Genomic DNA, 21672 nt, shown 5'->3' on the forward strand with positions numbered 1-21672 from the left:
ACATGAAACCCAAGTAAAAAACAAAGAAAGCACATACCCCTAGGACCGAACTAGACACAAGACTGACCGGACTGTCTCTTACAAATGGAACTTCTTGAGGTTGGAAACGTACCATGTTCGGGGTGCTTGTTCTCCTGACATGTGAGTCAATTTATAAGACCCTTTGCCGAGGACTTCTGGCACCCGATATGGACCTTCCCATGTGGGTTCGAGTTTGCCCAGCTTTTCTGCTCGGCTTACTTCGTTGTTTCTCAAGACGAGATCTCCCACTTGAAATTGCAGCTTTTTCACCCTTTGGTTATAATACCGGGCTACTTGCTCCTTGTACTTGGCTGCTTTTATGCAGGCCAATTCTCTTCTTTCTTCGGCCAGATCTAGCTCGGCTCTCAGTCCGTCCTCATTCAGTTCTGCTGAGAAATTAAGAGTTCGGGGACTGGGTATGCCGATCTCAACTGGAATCACGGCTTCAGTGCCGTACACCATTGAGTTCGGCTCCGGTGTGACTTCGGTCATTTCGCCTGCCTCTGACTCCGGCTGCTGTGATTGCTATGCTTGATGGTGCCGAGCTGATTGCTCGGCACTTTTAAGCGCAATCTGCAAACACTCGCTCTTTTTTGATCACCTCGGATGACCGCTATCCCTCCTTTAGTGGGGAAGGAGTTCGGCGAGGAAGCCTCTGATCGCTATGATCGGGCTTCTTTTTGTCTTCTCTAGATGAGCTGTCTAAAGACCGTTTTCGACGGTCTGCCTCATCGGCACGAGAAAACTGGTCCGCAATGTCCCACATCTCTTGAGCTGTTTGCGGACTGCATTCCACGAGCTTTCTGTAGAGAGCTCCGGGCAGGATTCCATTTTGGAATGCCGAAATGACAAGTAGATCATTGAGATAATCTACTTGTAGGCATTCCTTGTGGAACCTCGTCATAAAGTCGCTGATCTTTTCGTCGCGACCTTGACGTGTAGAAAGCAGCTGAGCCGAAGTGATTCGGGCTTCCGCTTTCTGAAAGAACCTCCTGTGGAAAGCATCCATTAGATCTCGGTAAGATCTAATGCTGCCTTGGGGGAGGCTATCGAACCACCTTCTTGCGTTCCCGATAAGCAGCTCGGGAAACAGCTTGCACATATGGACCTCATTGAGACCCTGGTTCACCATGTTATACTGATAGCGTCCCAGGAAGTCATGAGGATTCACTAACCCGTCATAAGTCATCGACGGAGTTCGGTAGTTCTGTGGCAAGGGAGTTCGGGTGATATCGTCCGAGAACGGAGTCTTCAATGCTCCGTACATGGCGAACCCGACATCTCTTCGGTATGGAGGAGATGGAGTTCTCCTGTGATTCCGGTACCGAGGAGGAACAGGAACATGTCGGGGTTGAGGATTCTTCTTCCTAGAAGACACGGCACTACTGCGGTAGTGACTTTCATGTCTGGATGAGGAGGGAGAATCCACCGTTTTCGTCTCCGGCTTTTGGCCCTTTTGCAGGAAAATTAAGAACTCTTCCTGCTTCTCGGCCAAAAACAACTTGACAGCCTCGTTCAAATTGGGCTGCTGGGAAGACTCGGTGCGATGAGTCTTTGAGCGGTTTGTTCCTTCTCCGTGAGAACTGGAAGTAGATTTCTCCCGAGGCCGTTTTCCAGACCTGCGGGCTGGACTAGCTTCCTCATGGTTACCACGAACGGTATTATGGGTGTTACGTGATCTGGTATGCATTTTTTTTTTTTTTTTTGGTGGAAGAGGATCAAAAACTCGCTTTATCACAAATTTGGTTCTCTGTTTCCCACAGACGGCGCCAGTGATGGTTGGGCGAATTTTTGATAGTGATGAATGCAGGAAAATACAGATCACGACACAGAGATTTACGTGGTTCGATTTACTGAGGTAAATCTACGTCCACGGGAAGAAAGGAGGGCAAGATTGTATTGCTTGATCTGGTTTTCCAGCTTACAAATACAGACTTGCTATATGATATTTTATGTCTAGAGAAGCCCTCTTCTATCTGATCTAAGTTCTATTTATACATTGAACTAAGATCGTGGCTTGCATCACCACTAACTAGGTCGTGGCTTGCATCACCACTAACTAAGTAGTGGATGTCGTGGAGGTCATGAGATCCTGCATGGGTCCACTATCTCTTTGTTTGGTCCGCTATCCTGCATGAGTTGACACCACTAAATAGATCATGTAGTGGAGGTCGTGGAGGTTCTGCATGAGTCCACTATCTCCCAGTTCGGTCGAATACTGAGACCGAACTTCTGAACTATTGCCGAGCAGCTTTTGCCGATCTGAGAGTAGAGCTTGATTGGTCGGCTTTTACCGAGCTGTAGGCTGGAGCCGGACTCTTTGGTAATGCCGAACTGATTGGTTGGCTTTTACCGAGCTGTAGGCTGGGGCCGAACTCTTTGGTAATGCCGAACTGATACTCTTCCTTGGGCTTTGGGCTGATGGGCCGTCACTGCTATTGGGCTTGTTTAGTACGTACCCCATCAATAATAATAATAATAATAATAATAATAAGCATTGGTTTTGCTTAATTATTCAGACGAATTATGTAGAAAGGCCTCAAAAAGCTGAACTTTATCCAAAAGAAAAAAGAGGAATTTAAACACTGCAATCATATTTATTTTTGTTTTTTTGCAGTTTAAAATATCAGAATCGGTTACGGGGCTCTCAAAACTACCCTGTCTGTCTGTGCTCTGTTCTTCTCTGTTGTTCTATGTTCTTATTAGTTCCTGCGAAATAGGAAAAAAAGTTACTGAAATTATTACTACTGACTTCTGTTGATAAATTTTGCATTTCTTTGGTGCACTCATCTGGTAAGTTCAGCTCATGTTCTGTTCATGATTTTATTTGCTTCTTGCAGCATAATTTCCTAGATAGCTTTCGAAGTTTAATTTTGCCTTGCTTCATTTTCCCCCATTTGCAAACTCTGATTTTTTTCACCTGCTTATGTCTATTGTTGGGTTCTTTCAGCTGCAATTTTGTTGAGTTTCTTGAGTTTTAAATCACCTACTATTAGAGAAGCTGAAATTTTCCTCATTTTCCCCTAAATTATAGTAGTGTTTCCCATTTATCAGCAGATGTGAACATTTAACATGGCTACGCTATCTCTAATATCTGGCAACTGTGGGAGGGGAAGGGGAGATGGCAATGGCTTGATTTGGCATTTCTCGAATAAGTTTTTGGCTGGTGATGTTCATGGAAGGCTGAGGCTGCGGAATTTTGAAGCTCCGAGGTTAGGACATCATGGGAGGAATTTTCGAGTGGTGGCTGGTGTTAGGAAGGGGAAGAAGCACGACTATCCGTGGCCGGATAACATTGATCCGAATAGCAACGCGCCACTCACATATCTCTCCCACTTCAAGCCTTTGGAGGAGAAGCCTAAACCTGTCACTCTTGCCTTTGAGAAGCCATTGATAGATTTGGAGCAGAAGATCATTGAGGTTGCTGTTGTTGCATTCTTGTAGTGACCCTAGCTAGAATTCTGGTTTTAGTCCTATGTTTTTAAGGTTGGTTTTGGGAGTGATGATGATAGTGATTATTTTGTTTCTTGATTTGTATGTAGGTTCAAAGAATGGCTAGTGATACTGGATTAGACTTCACTGACCAAATCAAATCTTTGGAAATGAAGTATGAACAGGTAGGTTTTGAATTTGAACTGACTGATTTGGATGCTGTGTTTTAGTGTCTGGACTCAATTGATATTGTGTTTTCTGCCTTTTTTGCAGGCTTTGAAGGATTTATACACACATTTGACTCCGATCCAGCGCCTGAGCATTGCTCGACACCCCAACAGGCCCACCGTGCTTGATCACATCTTGAACATCACAGAGAAGGTGCATTTCTTGATCTTTAATTTCCTTGCATTGAAACTGTGCTGATGTAAAAAAATGATGGAGACTTAACTGGATATGTTGTTGAAAAAGTGGGTGGAGCTCCATGGGGATCGCGCAGGTTATGATGATCCAGCCATTGTGGCTGGTATAGGGAGCATAGAGGGCCGGAGCTACATGTTCATCGGGCACCAGAAGGGACGGAACACCAAGGAGAACATCATGCGCAACTTTGCCATGCCAACCCCCCATGGGTGAGTTCAGATACCACCTTGTTTCTCCTTAAAGCTCGACTACTTACACACCACACAACAATGCAGTTATAGGAAGGCTTTGAGAATGATGAGATATGCTGATCATCACGGATTTCCCATTATTACATTTGTTGACACCCCGGGGGCCTTTGCTGATCTGAAATCTGAGGAGCTAGGACAGGTCTTTGGCGTGTATACATGTATCTATCTGAATGCGTTTTTCTGCTAGCAATACTAATTAGATTCTTGGTGCAATGGTGCAGGGTGAAGCAATAGCCTACAATTTGAGGACAATGTTTGGCCTTAAAGTTCCAATCATCACAGTAGTGACCGGTGAGGGTGGCTCAGGTGGTGCCCTTGCAATCGCGTGTGCCAACAAGTTGTTGATGCTCGAAAACTCAGCATTCTACGTTGCAAGGTCATAATCATGAATTCCGTTGCACTAATTTCTGCTACTTTCTATTAGATTAATTGTGATTATTGTGACCTTTGCTACTCATAAGTATCATCTTCTGTCACTCTAAACCGTCCTCTCTCGTTTTCTCTCATCTGCCAGTCCGGAAGCTTGTGCGGCTATATTATGGAAGTCATCCAAGGCAGCTCCTAAGGTATATGATGTTGTAACTGACTAAATATCTTTCTTGGGCTAAACTTTGTCACAATTATTATCCGAGTAAAACAAAATTAATTAGGCTGCTGAGAAGCTGAGGATTACTGCTCAAGAACATTATAAGCTCAAGATAGCAGATGCGATCATTCCGGTAAGCAGCATAGTTCCTATTACATACTCTCCGAAAAAAAAAATTAATAAGAGAAGATAGAAAAGAGACTAAAATTAAGCAACCAAAATTTCAGGAACCTCTAGGTGGTGCACATGCTGATCCTTTGTGGTCATCTCTGAGGATCAAAGATGCCATTCTCCAGGAAATGGAGGTAACAAAAATAAACCCTTGTGTTTTGGCAGTTTAAATGCTCCAAACGCCTTTCTTGAGCTCGTTGGGTGCAGGAGCTGACAAGGATGACGACCGAGGAGCTGCTTGAGCACCGGAGGCTCAAGTTCCGGGCCATTGGAGCAGGAGGGTTCAAGGAAGACCCTGATCTGGAGCCTGAGAGGAAGCGAAATATGAAGGCATCTGAGGTGGGTGCACCGAGGTTCAAAGACATAGAATCCGAGATTGATGATCTCAAGAATACCATACTCGAGGCAAAGGGGCCGTCTGATCCAATCACGGTTCAGAAGCTGGAGAAGCTCGAAGAAGATCTTGACAATGAGATGACGAAGGCATTCATCTCAATGGGGTTGGCTGATAAGATTGAGTCCCTCAACTTGGAGTTAGCTAGGTCTCCGAATCCTGATAAGGCCATGAGTGAAGATTTGAAGGAGAGGGCAGATGAGATAGTGCAGGAGATCAAGAGGAATCTGGCGCGCCCTGGCGCATATCTTGTCCTAAAGGGGAAGCTCCAAACACTCGAAATCGCTAACAAGCTCCTTGAGGCGAAAGCAAGCAGTGAGAAGTTGAAGATTGAGCTTAACCAGAAGCTTTTACCAGAGATCAAGCAAAAATTTGAGGCTTTGAAGAGGGCTAGGGAGAATCTAGCACGCGGTGATGCATTGGACGAGGATCTTGCATCAGAGGTTGAGGAGGCGAAGGAAGAGCTTGAGGAGGTTCTGAGATCGGCCAAGTTGGAGGTTGTTGGAACGACGAAAAGGGAGGCCTTGAATCCACTTCATGAAGTGAGAGAGGAGATGGCGAGGCTCGACAGAGAGATCAAGGAGGAAATCAAGAATGTGATTGATAAAAAGGGGCTTGGTTTAAAGATTGATGAGCTGAGAGAAGAAGCTGTGAAGGATTCTAATTCGGAGAAAGTGAAGAAGATGGAAGCAGAGATAAGGGAAGAGATTGCAGCTGCACTTGTTGGAAGCCCTCTTAGGGAGAGGCTTGAGAGTTTGAGGAGGTTGCAAGGGGAGTCACCCGACACGGGCGTCTTGCAGGAGCACGTTGCCCACAACAATGGGACTGCTCGGGTCTAGTTGATGGAGTGAACGATCTTAGTTATGAACGTGCATTGATGTTGTTGTTGTTGTGTGATTTGGGATGTTGCCATTTCTTGGAAATTTTGTATCAACATGAGTATTTATGTTTTACTAAAAAGTTATATTATGAGTAATTAATTAAACTCGAATATTTAAAGTTCCTCAGCTTTTTATTTAAAATGATGATTGAATGCTTATTTGTGCCTTTTTGGTACATGTTCTTCCAATATTCCAATCAATTATATATTATTCAAATTTTATTACACTTAATAATAAATAGATTGAATCAGGCCATCCGCATCCCTGTCTCTTAACCGTCTCATCTCTTCGCTATTAATGGGTTACACTGTACTTTTCACCACATCTCTTAACTAAGAGACAGCACATGTATCCCTCCATCTCTTAACCATCTCATCTCTTAACTATTCATTCAATTTCATTTTTTATTTTTATTTCCAACAAATTCAATTAATAAAAACACACTTCATTAAATAAAATAAAATTACAATTTAAAATCCTAACAAAATAAAAAAACACATAACTAAAATCCTAAAAAAAATTAAAATACATAATATAAAATACAATTTTATATAAATTATAAAAACTACTCAGCCGGTGAATCATCCCCCGAAGGCGGTGACAGTGCACTCAAGCTACTTGGAGGCGGAATACCAATTTGTCTTGTCATATACTCAATTCCGGCAACATGGGCTTGATATTGGGGAGGCGTCATGCGGGAAGTGTCAGCCATCGTGGCGACCAAGTACATGGACATTAGGGTGTTCGAGCCCGAGCCCGCCTGGCTTGATTCGCCTCAGCCCCTCCTCCCTCTAACCACCTTCACCGCCTTGGTCCCTTGCGGCCGACGACGTGAACGGAAGGAGCCCTGCATCGGTGGCCGTGCGCTCAAACTCTTGTGAGGCGTTGCCTGACCCGCCCTCACTAGACGAGTATTGGCCACTCGTCGTGTGCTTCGTGCGTTTCGAGCTCGAGCTCAACGTCTTTGACTGACTCCCAAACATCGACATGTTTGAATTCTTTATTGCTGTCGTCTTTAAAGACTCGCAAAGCCGCTCTCAGAATGCCGGCTCCACTGGCTCCGCTTTGGTAATTCGCCGCTTCATTCTTATAGATCCCCCAAAATTTTTTGACATCTGTGTCGATTCAGCCAAAATGACTGCGGAGCATCTTCAAGGTGCGGCGGCGGCCCCCTTTGGCTTATTCTCGTTGTAGGCGTCAGTGACCTTTTCCCAAAAACACTTGCGGGTTTGTGATTCCCGACGATGGGATCGTACGAGATGCTGACCCAAGCGTTGAACAGAGTCATCGTATCCTTGCGGCTGTATGGATGACGACCTACATCCTCCTCCTCCTCCTCCTCGGCGTCGAATGCGCTAACCCCGGAGCTTCCACCGCCTCGTGGTCCTTCCGGAGTGGGTTCATCTGGAAAATTCTCCCTAATTTGGGATAATCCTTGCGATTGCCCATACCTCGGGGCGGAGGGACGAGAGTATGCATCCACATCAAAATATGGTGTTTGGTACGCCGCCGGCGTCGACGAGCCTTGGGTGCCCGGCGTCGACGAACCGGAACCGAAAGCACCCAAGACATTGTACATGCCCCCAGTCGCCAAACGTGTTCAAGTCATAGCCGTCGGAGCCGCCAGAGTTTCCGTTGCCGGACATTTTGACAGAAATTGGAGAGGAAAGAGAGATGATTTGAAAAGAATAGATGTGTGTTTGTGTGTAGAATGAGAATGAAAGAGGAGTATTTATAGAATAAAAAAAATTACCGCTATTTTTTTATTTTTTTTCTTCTGAAAATCGAATTTATGTAAAAAAAATATTTATTGCGTCAGCGTGACGATACCCACTCGCAGGCCGGCGAGTGGGCGTCAAGCCTAGCACCATCGCTCGCCACGTGGCGCTGGCGCGCCAGCTCTGCCTCCGGGACGGGACAAGGGACGAGACCGGGACGAAATGGAGGATTGCATCGTTGTCTCGATGCGGTCTTGTCTCTTCTAGACGAGACCGAGACCGCATCGAGATGCGATGTGGATGGCCTCATACTATTTCAAAAAGAAAAACAATTTTTGATGCTTAATAATTTTATGTTTTCATATTTATAACTGAAAATTCCTAAAAAGCTTAATTTATAAAATGTAGGGCATCGTGTTTAATAATTTCAAAGTATAGACCCATTTCAGCAAATAAATAAATATCTATCTCACCCTAGAGTGGTCACATCTGTGTAGACTTCCCATTACTCTCTTTCAACGCTCGTTTTCTAAGCCCTAGCTTCAAAAATCTCAGGATTAATTCCTCAATTTAACCTGCAATTTACATTTTGGTAGTTTTTAGAACCTTTTGTAACGTAGATCGTTCTGTAGGTTGAGGTTCTGTACAAATTTCTTAGCAATTCGTAGATTTGCACGTAAATTTGCCGATTTATTTTGTCGTGTGGTTAAATTTCTATCCATTAACTACCACTAGGTCCGTGCGATGAGTTCACGTGCGAGATACCCGCCGCCGGGTATGGGCGGAGGCAGAGGAGGCTCCGGCGGAGGTGGAATGAACCAGTACGGTGGAGGTGGAATGAACCACTACGGCGGTGCAAACCCTAATTTTCAACCTAGATTTTACAATCAACAGTATGGGCAGAGGAGTCAAACGCAGAACTTTCAGAATAATCAATCGATGCAAAACACTCAGCCGCAGCAATGGCTGCGCAGAACGCCGCCAGCGGACTCCTCCGCTGATGAGGTTGAGAAGACTGTACAGTCAGAAGCTATTGATTCGAGGTCAATTTTTTTTTTTGTATTAGATTCGCTTGAGATTTTGAATGATAATCAGCTGATACTAAACATATGCCAGTGTCGAGGATTGTTGTTAATGATGTGTAGGAAATTAGGCATTGTTAATTCAAGGTAGTATTTTAACTAAGAATAATCTCGTAAGATCGACTTGCTAGAGATGCTCATATGATCTGTAGCGTGTGTTTGGTCTCGTATCTTTTTTGCTCGGGTCATTTCCTTGGTTTTTCCCACATTTCTATATGTTGGTATTCTTCTAATGCATAGTTTTATTTAAGTTACATACTGGCTTTTTTTTCTTAATCAGTTCGCAAGATTGGAAAGAACGATTGAAGTTACCCCCACCAGACACCCGATATAGGACTGAGGTAAGGTTTGTGGAATTGCATTGTATGGTTAATGTATTGTTGGAATTGGTAATGTTTCTTCCACATGAGGCTCTCACAGGGTCAGACTCATGTGTGCGTGCTTACTCTCATTTTACAATAGGTTTGTTTATAAAGTTGGTTGTTTTCTACTGGCACTTTTATGATGTCGCAGCTGATTCAATCCTGTCGAGTAATAACACTATACAGGTTGTCTTAGACTAAGACTAGTTATGGGCTGGATCATGACATGATTATAAACCTATAACACTACCTTAATGATTTCCTCACTCTTTTACACAATTTACCTGGTGTTGCCATCTTTTCAAATTATATAGCTTGTCTGTTTGGAGATATCACTTGCTGCCACTGCTATCCTGGCTGAGTGTAATTTAAAAATAGAAGTATGTTGGCTGGACAAAAAAAGTTGTACTGTGTATCTTTAACTAAGCAAGTTTGAGATGGATATTGTTGTTAAGTTTTAGATTCTAGGTGATGGCTTATATGCGCATATTTCGCCATTTATTTCAGCATGTTGTTACTGTAGTGCTGCATAACTAGTATCCTTATTGCTTTTTTTTTTGTCTTTCAGGATGTTACAGCTACCAAAGGAAATGAATTTGAAGACTACTTTTTGAAGCGTGAGCTACTAATGGGAATATATGAGAAGGGTTTTGAAAGACCATCTCCTATCCAAGAGGAGAGTATTCCTATTGTTCTCACGGGAAGTGATATATTGGCCAGGGCCAAAAATGGAACTGGGAAAACAGCTGCCTTTTGCATTCCTGCTTTGGAGAAAATTGATCAAGATAAGAACTATATTCAAGGTTTGAATCGCACTGTTTGGTTTCCTGCAAATGTATATGGCCTTGTCTCTATGACCACTAGTATTTAACTTTGTGCTCTCTAACTGAGCACAAGAGAAATGTGGTGTATGGATTTATAAATTGTATTTTCCTGTAGTGTATAAGTTGTTGCAAATGAAATATTAAGACTTAAGATGCATGAAGATGGATACTGACTATGTGAAATTTCTTTTTAAGTCTTTGGTAATACTGGATATGTCATTCATGGAATCATGGGCTACACTAGATCCCTCATTTAGCAGCTAATTCTTGCATAAGACCATTTTGGCATTTAAATTTACCTTTATTAATGTGTATACTACCTTCCAATATATTTACTAAGTCGTGCCAGTTTCCATATGCATAATCAATCTTCAGTAAGCTTTAGTTATATTTTCTCAATATTTGATTTTAAGCTGTTTTTGACTCTGTTCTTGTTTGGTGTTCTTGTTTGCAGCTGTTATTCTTGTCCCAACCAGAGAATTGGCTCTTCAAACGTCACAAGTATGTAAAGAACTTGGGAAGCACTTACAAATTGAAGTCATGGCCACTACTGGTGGAACTAGCCTAAAGGATGACATAATGCGGCTGTATCAGCCAGTTCATTTACTTGTTGGGACTCCTGGAAGAATTCTTGATCTTTCTAGAAAAGGGGTTTGCCACTTGGATGAGTGCAATATGCTTATAATGGATGAGGTAAGTATTCTAGGAATATTTTTAACTGTTATATGCTCATGCATTTTGAATTGGAATAATTGTTATCTTCTTGGTTTTGGGTTTTGTTGCTACATTTTCTCGGCTAAGAGCATCTCCAACCATTTATATCAAACTCAAACCCATTTAATGTCGTCAAATAGTATTTTACTCCAACCATTTACGTTAAACTCAAACTTAAAAAAGAATATTCTCTATCCACTCACTTTTTAGATTCACAAAATCTCATAAAGTGATTTGGGTATGTTATAGTGTAAACCCAAAAATAGGTACTTCTTTGAAACGAGATGGGTTTTGAGGTACCATTGGAGCTATTTTCTTACTATATTTTGGGTTTAAGAGTATCATTGGAGGTATTATGTTCTGTCATTGTAACATTTCAAGCATTGATTATCGGCATGTATAAAGTGGGTCACTCTTACCCTTGTGCTAATATCTTTCAGGCAGATAAGCTTTTGTCTCCGGAGTTTCAGCCTTCTATTGAGGAGTTAATTAGCTTCTTGCCTACAAATCGTCAGATCCTTATGTTCTCCGCCACATTCCCTGTCACTGTAAAAAACTTCAAAGATCGATACCTACGTAGGCCCTATATCATCAACCTCATGGACGAGCTAACCCTGAAGGGTATAACCCAATTTTATGCGTTTGTGGAAGAAAGGCAGAAAGTTCACTGCCTCAACACACTCTTTTCTAAGGTTCTAATCTCATTTATGTATGCACATATACACATATTACATAGTTATAAAGACATGTTTATAATTAGTACATGTTTCTTGAACTTGACTTGTTTATCATTTTTGCAAACAGCTTCAAATTAACCAGTCAATCATTTTCTGCAATTCCGTGAATAGAGTTGAGCTTCTTGCCAAGAAAATCACTGAACTTGGGTATTCATGTTTCTATATTCATGCTAAAATGCTCCAAGATCATCGCAACAGGGTATTCCATGACTTCCGTAATGGTGCCTGCAGAAATCTAGTTTGCACTGGTTTGTTTTTTAGACCTCAGTTTTCTGAATTCTTCTTAGTCAGTTTTGTTTTGCCTGAAATCATGTTTACCTTTATCTATTCCGCTGATGATCATGTCAAAATATTATTTTTGCTCTCTAACTATTTTTCATCTTGTAATTTAACCTTGTTACTGTTGCAATATTTTTTTTATGGAAGAACATATTGCCGATGTGCTTAGAATATTAATACTTTTTCATTTTGTGTAGATTTATTTACAAGAGGTATAGATATTCAAGCAGTTAATGTTGTCATCAATTTTGATTTCCCTAAGAATTCAGAAACATATTTACACAGGGTATGTTGATTCTTTTAGTTTTATCCTCACAAATATGTTTCTGTGTTGATTATCTTATTCCTATTATTGCTATATACCAGGTTGGTCGATCTGGAAGGTTTGGGCACCTTGGTTTAGCTGTGAATCTGATCACATACGAGGATCGGTTCAATCTGTATGATATCATTTTTCAGTTCCCTTGAACTAGTTTACCAGGTCATGTTTTTGGAGAAGGCTTTCTCTAAATTATTCTATCACTTTTCAGGTATAGAATTGAGCAAGAACTAGGGACTGAGATAAAGCAGATCCCTCCACATATAGATCAAGGTATATACTGTCTGTGAGATGTGGTGGTGTCATCGGTTTTCATGGTTGGAATGGGGTAAAGCTGGTGAGTTTTCAATCAAACCCATGTCATAGTTTTCCACTTGAGATTATCTGCAAATGTCTGTACTAATGCAAACTTATCTGTCCTATTTATTGATTGCCGTCGTCTTTCTATGGCAGCGACATTTGTCGTCTTTCTATGGCAGCGACATTTGTCCCACTATGGAACTTGCGCGTTCAATCAATTGCCCATCGGAGATTTATCCAAAATCGTATCGTATTGTTGGGTACAAAAGACTTGCTTAAAAGTTTGAGCTCTATGTCTAGGACCTGCTTTTCTGTATGTTCAATCCCTAATAAAAATATTTGCTTCGTCTCTGTTAACAACTTTACTGGTTATTTTTCTTAATCAGCAGTATTTCTTTTCTTGTTTTTCCATATTTTTTGTGAGTCCAGATTATCTTTTTTCATTTTATCAATTTTTGTTTGATTTTGCGATCATGTATAAAGTATTATGTTTATCTTCCAACAAAAATAATTGCTTTGTCTCGGTGCATATTTATATGCACTTTATTCAGAGTTGAGTGGTTAGAATTAAGGGATAGGAGATGCAAGAAGAATAATTGAACATGTATTAGAAGGGAGAAAAAATTCTGTAGTTTAGATTTGATGTTTAGATAGAAATATTTATTACTATTACATTACTTTTTTTATTTTAAGATATACTGGTTTAAGTTACTCCATATTAAAAGCAAAAAATGGTATTGAGACGTAAAACCATAAATTAAGGAGAGTGCTTTAATAACTAATCAAATTATATAATGGTGCAAAAGGAATAAGGGCTGCAACGCGTCTCTCCCCCCTCTCGGTCTCGTCTCGGCGAGATAAGATGGCAGCGAGACGGAGATGCAACCATACATCTCGGTCTCGGCTCGGCGGACGTCTCGGCCCCGAGGGTGGGTTGGCGAGACGCCTCGCCACGCGCCAGCGCCACGTGGCGAGCGTTGGCGCTAGGCGTGACGCCCACTCGTCGTCATGCTGACGCAATAAATAATTTTTTTAAAATTCGATTTTAATAAAAATAAATAAATAAATAAAAATTAAAAAACGGTAATATTACTGTTCAACGGTAATATTACCGTATTACCGTTCAACGGTAATATTTTAATTTTTTTCTTTTTTTATTCTATAAATGCTCCTCTTTCATTCTCATTATACACACAAACACACATCTATTCTTCTCAATTCATCTCTCTTCTCTCCAATTTTCATCTCACCTCTCCAATTTTCATCTCAAAATGTCCGGCGACGGAAACTCTGGCGGCTCCGACGGCTATGACTTGAACACGTTTTGCGACTGGGGGGCATGTACAATGTCTTGGGTGCTTCCGGTTCCGGTTCGTCGACACCGGGCATCCAAGGCTCGTCGACGCCGGCAGCGTACCAACCACCCTATTTTGATGTGGATGCATACTCTCGTCCCTCCGCCCCGAGGTATGGGCAATCGCAGGGATTATCCCAAATTAGGGAGGATTTTTCGGATGAACCCAATCCGGAAGGAGGACAAGGCGGTGGAAGCTCCGGGGGTCGCGCATTCGACGCCGTGGAGGAAGAGGATGTAGGCCGTCATCCATACAGCTGCAAGGACATGATGAATCTGTTCAACGCTTGGGTCAGCGTCTCGTATGATCCCATCGTCGGGAATCAACAAACCCGCAAGTATTTTTGGGAAAAGGTCACCGACGCCTACAACGAGAACAAGCCAAAGGGGTCCCGCCGCCGCACCATGAAGATGCTCCACAGTCATTATGACCGAGTCGACAGAGATGTCAAAATATTTTGCAGGATCTACAAGAATGAAGTGGCGAATTACCAAAGCGGAGCCAGTGGAGCCGACATTCTGAGAGCGGCTATGCGAGTCTTTTTTTACTACAACGGCAAATAATTCAAACATGTCGATGTTTGGGAGGTGGTCAAAGACGTTGAAAGGTGGGTTGGCGGTGTCCAGCCAAGCACGGGCTCGAGCTAGAAACGCACGAAGCACACGGCGGGTGGCCAATACTCGTCTAGTGAGGGCGGGTCAGGCAACGCCTCACAAGAAGTTGAGGGCACGACCACCGATGCAGGGGGCTCCTCCAGTGGGCGCCGTTAGCCGCAAGGGACCAATGCGGCGAAGGCGGCTAGAGGGAGGAGGGGCCGAGGTGAATCAAGCCAGGCGGGCTCGGTCTCGGGCTTGAACACCCTATTGTCCATGTACTTGACCGCCACGATGGCTGACACTTCCCGCATGACGCCTCCCCAATATCAAGCCCATCTTGCAGGAATTGAGTATATGGCAAGACAAATTGGTATTCCACCTACAGGTGGCTTGAGTGCACCGCTTCGGAGGATGATTCGCCGGCGGAGTAGTTTTTAAGCGTGTAATTTTTAATTTCTAGTATTTTAAATTATGTCCTTTTTATTTATTTTTTTAGATTTTAATTATGTGTTTTTTTAATTATGTGTTTTTTTTATTTTTTTAAGATTTTAAATTGTAATTTTATCTTATTTAATGAAGTGTGTTTTTATTAATTGAATTTGTTGGAAATAAAAAAAATGAAATTGAATGAATAGTTAAGGGATGAGATGGTTAAGAGATGAAGTGAAAAGTACAGTGAGACCCATGAATAGTTAAGGGATGAGACGGTTAAGAGATAGATAAGAGACAGCGTTGCGGATAGTCTGAGTAAACAATTAAATCGAACATGAATGAGACATAGATTTGATGTGGACATAGAGATATACCCCACATATAAAGTAATAGTCCACAACTTATAAGCAAAAGCGAAAGACGATGAGGAGTTGTTGAATTATTACAATCACAAATATCTTTAAAAAAATATCACTTCTTGTGGAAGTCGGAGTCCTTTACTATAGTGACCGGGCAGGTTGCAGTTGAAATCACGTAGTTCGTCACGCTTCCAAGAATTATCCTATCCATCCACAATTAAACAATAAATCCAACGAAAAAGAAATCTATTCCATTCAATTCTTCAAGAATACTATGAGAATAGTGTTAGCTTAGGTGTATTATTACAAACATTCCCTCATTTATTATGGTGGATGCGTGCATTCATTTATTTTATTTGAAAAGAAAATTGTTTTGAATTTGGTAACGATTGGACTGACCTAACAATCTGAATCATACAAAGTTACAACTTACAAACTAGAAAAATCGTGTAATTCCACTTGTTTTCGGCCTAATTTTGTAATTATCAGCCTAAAATATCCAAATTTTGACTTCCACCTACTAGTCTAAAGGAGAAACGTAAAGTTAAAACCACCGATGTTCATCAGTAGATTAATTTCAATTTGAAACTCGGACTAAAATGTGATAAATCAGAATATATTTATTAAAATTTCCAAAGCTAAAACATAGGAGTAGTAAATAAAAAGAAAAATACCTCTTGATGGTGCTGATGCCCCTGCTACCCATAACCAATGAATCAAGCTTCATATCTTCAGCAGCTTCGCAGATCTTCTCTCTTGCATCTCCCCAGAACAACTTCGTCACCACAGTAATCTAATCAATTAATCAAACACATTTCATTACCAAAAATCAACTACTGAAAACTTCAAAATAAAAATAGACATAGAGAGAGTGATAACCTCTTTTTGCCTAGTTGCAGTGTCCAGCATATCGAGAAGTTCGATATCAGTAGGCACATCGTACTTCTTCATCACCTCAGGCACACGAAACTCCGACAACGGAATCAGAGCTAGAATTTCACCCGATAAAAACACAATTAATGAGGAAAAGAGTCGAAATCGGAGTATATATACGAGCATCGCGACGATCTAAGATCGGAGAATCGAAGGAAGCTTACGAGAACCGGATTCCGCCCAGAGCTTGTTGCGCGATTCATCGGAGGAGTGAGATTTGATGTGGATGAGGTAGAATGTGTCGCCTTTGTCGGCGAGATTGTCGATCGACCACTGCAGCGCCGCCTTGCTGCTCTTGGAGAAATCCATCGCCACTCCGATTTTCCTGTCTTTCACCATTTTTCTCTCTCTAGATTTCGTTGGTATGAAATGGAGGGAAGACCACAATGGCACAACAGTTGCGTGAGTAAACAAAAAAGCTAAATAAACAGATTTATAATTGTGGACTCGATTATTAGTAGGGAATACCGTGTGCTAAGCTCATTGTAATTATTCTCTAATAAATGTCATTATCATAATATTAAATGGAGAGCGTGTGGGGCCAGTTTTAAGATTTCTTTAAGGGCTCGTTTTATAGCGGGGATTGGATATAGCATGATAAATAATTTGAGATTAAATTTTTGGGCCAGAAGTAGGATAACATCTGGATATGGTTTTGTGATGTTGTTTTGTAGACTAGATATTGCTCGGGATTATTTCAGTGATAAAACATGAAATGACAAATATGCCTTATTGCATGCTCCATATAAATAAGCAATTATATATGCAATTTACCTCACTTGTTCGATTATTTACAACTCTAATCTGAAGTTTTGATTCTAATGATTATTCATCAACTATAGTTAGAAGTTTGAATTCTAATAATTATTCATTATCGTGTTCTACTGTAATATAAATTAGCGACCATATTCCATCTTAGCAATAGAGAAGAATCGAAAAAAATTCAGAATAATCGATAATTAATTTCTGATTTTATGGAGTAGAAAGGAAAGTGATGCAAAGTGATGCTTCACAAATTTTCAAACTGGCACCACTTTCGAAGCTCTCGGATTAGCGAAGAAATCAACAGAAGACTCAAGATCTTAGAAGAAATCATCACTGCCACAATTTGTGTAAAATTTCCAGCAGCAGTAACAAATTCATAGAACACGAAGCTCAGCTCCAGAACAAATCATCTATCAACATCGGTGGCCTAAATGATGATTGAATAAATCTATTGAAGCAATTTACAAAAAATCGAAGCTCAGATTTGGAACATCAACAGTCCAACCTCATCACCATCTCAGATCTGCCAAAATTGAAGAATACGACGGAGGTAGGTGTGTCGGCGGCTATGCCCAGCAACCACTACCACCAGACACCTGCGCTACAGTCGCCGACCATTTTTGGGCGGAAAGAAGAGAAACACATCAACTTCAATCGATAGAGAGAGAGATAGAAATTGACGGAGGGTGTCGGCGGCCGAGTGGAGAGAGCGGTTGTGCACCGGCGACCACGACCACTGAACCTTTGCACAGCCATCGCCGGCCAAAGCATCGTACCAAGAGAGGCGACTTCAATAGAGAGAGAGAGAGAGGGGGGGGGGGGGGGGTAGAAGATGGAAATCTATTTGAAACAATGTGTAATAAAAAGTTCATTGAAAAAATTAGTGGAATGCGGGTTCTACTTTTATATATTAGTTTTATAATAAAATGTGAGTAGGAATGAGTTAGTGGAATATAAGGTCCACTATCAAAAATGGTAAAAAGTGAAATGAGACAAATTTTGTGGGACGGGCAAAAATGGAAAAAATGGAACAATCTTTGTAGGACGGAGGAAGTACTATATTAAGTGAAGAGATAATAAAATAGGAAATAGAAAAAAATAGATAGAATAAAGTAAGAGGGGAAAAAGTAAGTGAGAGGAAAAGTGTTATTTTTTGCTAAATAAGGAAATGACTCTACTCTGTTGGATCGTCCTGAAATAGAAAAATAACCCCACAACTATGCAACGGAGGGAGTATAACGATGTGATTAAAATTTGGAGGTCAGAAGTGTGAGAAGCCTTTCTAACATATGAACAGCACAAAGCAAATTGGTTGACACATATTCGAAGATGAAGTAAACGAAGCTTCCTTGCTACTTCCTTTGTCCATTCCAATTTCTAACTTAATAAATACAATTACACATGCCAAAGAATTTGATCAAGTTTAAGATATTTTATTGTAATGAATAAATTACAATATTATCAACAGATTTAGGTGGATCATGATTACAATATTTAACTATAACTTCATATATTATTCCTATTCGATAAGAATAGGTAATAGAATGTGTGAACTAAGAAATTGGTCCTAATAATTTCGCAAGAACGTACGGATAATTGATTGATTTATATTTTTTTATGTAAAGATTATATGATTGAAATTAAATGCAAGATCTAACTCAAATTAATTTGTAGATCTAAGTGAAGAATGTTGTGGGCCAAATAAATTTTTATATAAATGAATGGGCCTTTTAAATTGAACTGGATGCTATGAAGATTGTGAAGGCTAGTCTTGAATCGATCCAACTACTAGCCCAATACGTAAATAAGAGTAATATTTATATTCTATATGTCGCAATTAATGACAAACATACTAGATAGTAATAAAGGTTTTAAGTGACTATATAATTTGTTAAAGATAGTCAATATTTTTAACTATATATAATAATTATTATTTTAATAATATATACGGAGTATATCTATATACTTCTTCCGTCCCAAAAAAAATATGAACATTTGGGATGGCATAGAAATTAAAGCATAACTGGTAAAGTAAAATAGACGAAAAGAAGGGTAATTTAGTGAGATCCACATTATTATTAGTGTTTAACGATGAATTCTAGTAGTATAAGTTGATGTATATGAGTAATGAGTTTGAGAGAACTTTCCATATATGGAAATGAGACATTTTTATGGGACGGATGGAAAAGGAAAGTGTCCTTATTTTTATGGGACGGGGAGAGTACTAAAAAGATAGTGTGATATGAGTTGACAAACTAACTCTAACTAGATTCAATGGAAACCTTCAGCTGAAATAAATTCTCCCTCCATCCACAAAAAATACTCACATTTGTGGACGACACGAGTTTTAATGAGAAAATTGGTAAAGTAAGATGGATAGGGAGAAAAAAGTACGGGAGGTGGTGCACTTTTTATTAGCACTATAAATACTTGCAAGTATACAGAGTAGGAATAGTATAGCTAAAGGTTAGTACCTGATATTGATCACGGAGAAAACAATCACAGACTGGCTACCCTCTACTAAAACTCAATTACTATTTGAAAAAACCGAAAGATTTGAAGATTTTTTAAAACAAAACAATTTGAAAGCAAATAAACAACTAATTGCAAATAAATCACGGAGAAAAAAGTATAGAGATAAGGGAATTCCAGGGATGTGCGTTCACAGTTATGGTTATACAAATTCCAACTACAATACCCTAGCACAGTTCTTACTTTGATAGAACGAGTCACCTAGTTTATGCTCATGCGATGCAAACGTTGGTTATAAACATTAGGGTTGTCAATCCTAAATACGTAACTCCTAAAAGCTCCTAAGACCCTTAAAAAGTCTTCACTCTCAATTAACAGTGTCGTTCTAAAGGAAGCTAATTGTAGTGTCTATTAAGTGGATCTAACTCGCCAACCTCATCTCACGATTATGTAGCAAGTTATATTAATTCATCACAGAATGTGTCACTCAAACGTGAAGCATTATCCAACAACTTAAGGAAGAAACAAAGTAAGAACAAAACGGATATTAAATAGAAAAGGAATTGTATAACCAAAGTCGTTATTAACACATCCCTAAAATCCTATGAATTTAGTTACACATGAGAGAATAATCTAAAAATATAGATTGAAGGGAAAACAATTGGAACATAAAACTAAAGCAAATAAAACCCAAATGTTGAATCCTTGTAACTTTGACGTTCTTGATTCCTTCTTCAACTCCTTGCACAATGAAGTACTCTAACTTTTAATCTCTAGAAAATATGTTGCAAACAGATGATAATAATGATGAAACTTGAGGGGCTATATATAGAGGAAAAATCGCCCCTTCCAAATAAGGCAAATGGTTGCAAAATATGGTAAATCTGTAGGGGTTGGCAGCGGAAGCGTGCATGCAATTGATCACATACTATCTTGATCTATTTAGCAGATTATTTAGACAAAATCTATTCGCGTAATTCTCGCATGTATCATGCTCATAACTTAAATTTAATCATGCTTTAGCGTAATTGAAACCTAAATCATGCTTACTACGAAATTAGCCAATTTACCTCGTTGATTCTCCAAAGAATCGAAGTTGGCTAGCACCTTCTCCACGTGAAGATCTTGAGTACTAAACCACGGATCTTCTGACTGGTTCCCAGACTACAAACTGATATCAGTGTGGGCTAATCTCACCAGAATACTATGACTTGAATAAATAAGATGGAAACTGCTCACGGATGGAGCTGAAAATCGTCCCTCTTCCAGAAAGATAGAGGGCGAAAATTATGATGGTAATTAAGTCTATTTTCTGTCTCCTTTATTCTCCTATTTATATTAAGTCACATATTGGGCTCAGTCAGAGATCTATAGAAGAATTTGGATATGGCATCCCCCAATTAGCTTCTTACTAATTAAATAGAACCCACAATTTAATATAAGCTTATATTGGAATATTACGAGCAGCCAATACAAAAGTAATATTGCACTGCCCATCCAAATCCGAAATTACAAGTATTCCGGGTTTCCATTGTTTGTCGTTCATTTCTCGTGCTTAAGATAGAAACGTCCATTAATTAATCAATATCTTCTATGAACTTAATTAATTAACATATTACTAACTCCAAGAGTGGACTTACGAAGAAACGCTTATTTATTATTCATAGAGTAATCAAACTTCAACTAGCTAGGTTCCTAATAATAAAACATGGTTTCGAGCTCCTCTTATGGACGTTATCAAACGAGACTCAATATAATAGCAATCCTTGCACCGCTGGATATTAATCACCACTACCCAATATACCAGGATTCTTGGGTTGCGAAAAACTCGCACCATTTGGTAAGTCAAAGTAGTGCATAATCAATGTCGTATGCTCAATGCTAACGTACATTGATTAAGAAATTAATTATCAAGACCTCGTAGATAGCATAAAGACTCGTCTTGCTGTTAGATCCAATTCAGTGCTATACCACACCAATGTCATCTTATTTCAGTAATGCTTAGAAATATGCGGACTGACATTGCAACCTTTCACGATAGGTAGTCTAGGCCTATCTAGGTTGTGAAATTCTTATTTTTCTTTGTTCAGAACTGACCTTGTTACCTTAAAGTGGACGACACCCACAACCGTTCTGCTAAAACAAAGACTTAGCCTTTGTTACATTGCTTATACATTTAAATATGCAATTAACATTCATTAACTGTAAAACATAACAATATTATGACAAAAATAATCTATTGCATCCATTGGAAAATAAAATATAG

The 21672-nt window shown here is 40.0% G+C and overlaps 3 protein-coding genes across 5 annotated transcripts; 2 read left to right on the forward strand and 1 right to left on the reverse strand.

Annotated features, from left to right (window-relative positions):
- The first annotated feature begins 2637 nt into the window (after window positions 1-2637).
- LOC121809708 (acetyl-coenzyme A carboxylase carboxyl transferase subunit alpha, chloroplastic-like) lies at window positions 2638-6263 on the forward strand. 2 transcript variants are annotated; one of them, XM_042210478.1, is made up of 11 exons: window positions 2638-2814; window positions 3076-3441; window positions 3564-3638; window positions 3727-3834; window positions 3925-4085; window positions 4152-4266; window positions 4349-4503; window positions 4642-4693; window positions 4778-4846; window positions 4941-5018; window positions 5092-6263. In XM_042210478.1, the coding sequence occupies exons 2-11, from the start codon at window positions 3094-3096 to the stop codon at window positions 6115-6117; spliced, it is 2187 nt and encodes a 728-aa protein (XP_042066412.1). In that variant the 5' UTR covers window positions 2638-2814; window positions 3076-3093; the 3' UTR covers window positions 6118-6263. The 2 variants fall into 2 exon arrangements, with proteins under 2 accessions (XP_042066412.1, XP_042066419.1); XM_042210485.1 differs by having other exon boundaries at window positions 3079-3441.
- Window positions 6264-8376: 2113 nt separating this feature from the next.
- LOC121809724 (DEAD-box ATP-dependent RNA helicase 8-like) lies at window positions 8377-12907 on the forward strand. Of its 2 annotated transcripts, XM_042210504.1 has the most exons (11): window positions 8405-8469; window positions 8613-8920; window positions 9240-9300; window positions 9890-10124; window positions 10600-10838; window positions 11300-11551; window positions 11664-11844; window positions 12073-12161; window positions 12242-12315; window positions 12406-12531; window positions 12648-12907. In XM_042210504.1, exons 2-10 carry the CDS (start codon window positions 8622-8624, stop codon window positions 12482-12484), a joined length of 1509 nt encoding a protein of 502 aa, XP_042066438.1. In that variant the 5' UTR covers window positions 8405-8469; window positions 8613-8621; the 3' UTR covers window positions 12485-12531; window positions 12648-12907. The 2 variants fall into 2 exon arrangements, with proteins under 2 accessions (XP_042066429.1, XP_042066438.1); XM_042210495.1 differs by having other exon boundaries at window positions 8377-8920.
- Window positions 12908-15177: 2270 nt separating this feature from the next.
- On the reverse strand, window positions 15178-16586 carry LOC121794568 (universal stress protein PHOS32-like). Its single transcript, XM_042192781.1, has 4 exons — window positions 16334-16586; window positions 16116-16225; window positions 15911-16029; window positions 15178-15439 (listed from the first exon to the last, which is right to left on the reverse strand). Exons 1-4 carry the CDS (start codon window positions 16506-16508, stop codon window positions 15349-15351), a joined length of 495 nt encoding a protein of 164 aa, XP_042048715.1. The 5' UTR covers window positions 16509-16586; the 3' UTR covers window positions 15178-15348.
- Window positions 16587-21672: the final 5086 nt, after the last annotated feature.

Source organism: Salvia splendens, chromosome 1 (assembly GCF_004379255.2).
Source record: "Salvia splendens isolate huo1 chromosome 1, SspV2, whole genome shotgun sequence".
Classification (NCBI taxonomy): domain Eukaryota; kingdom Viridiplantae; phylum Streptophyta; class Magnoliopsida; order Lamiales; family Lamiaceae; genus Salvia; species Salvia splendens.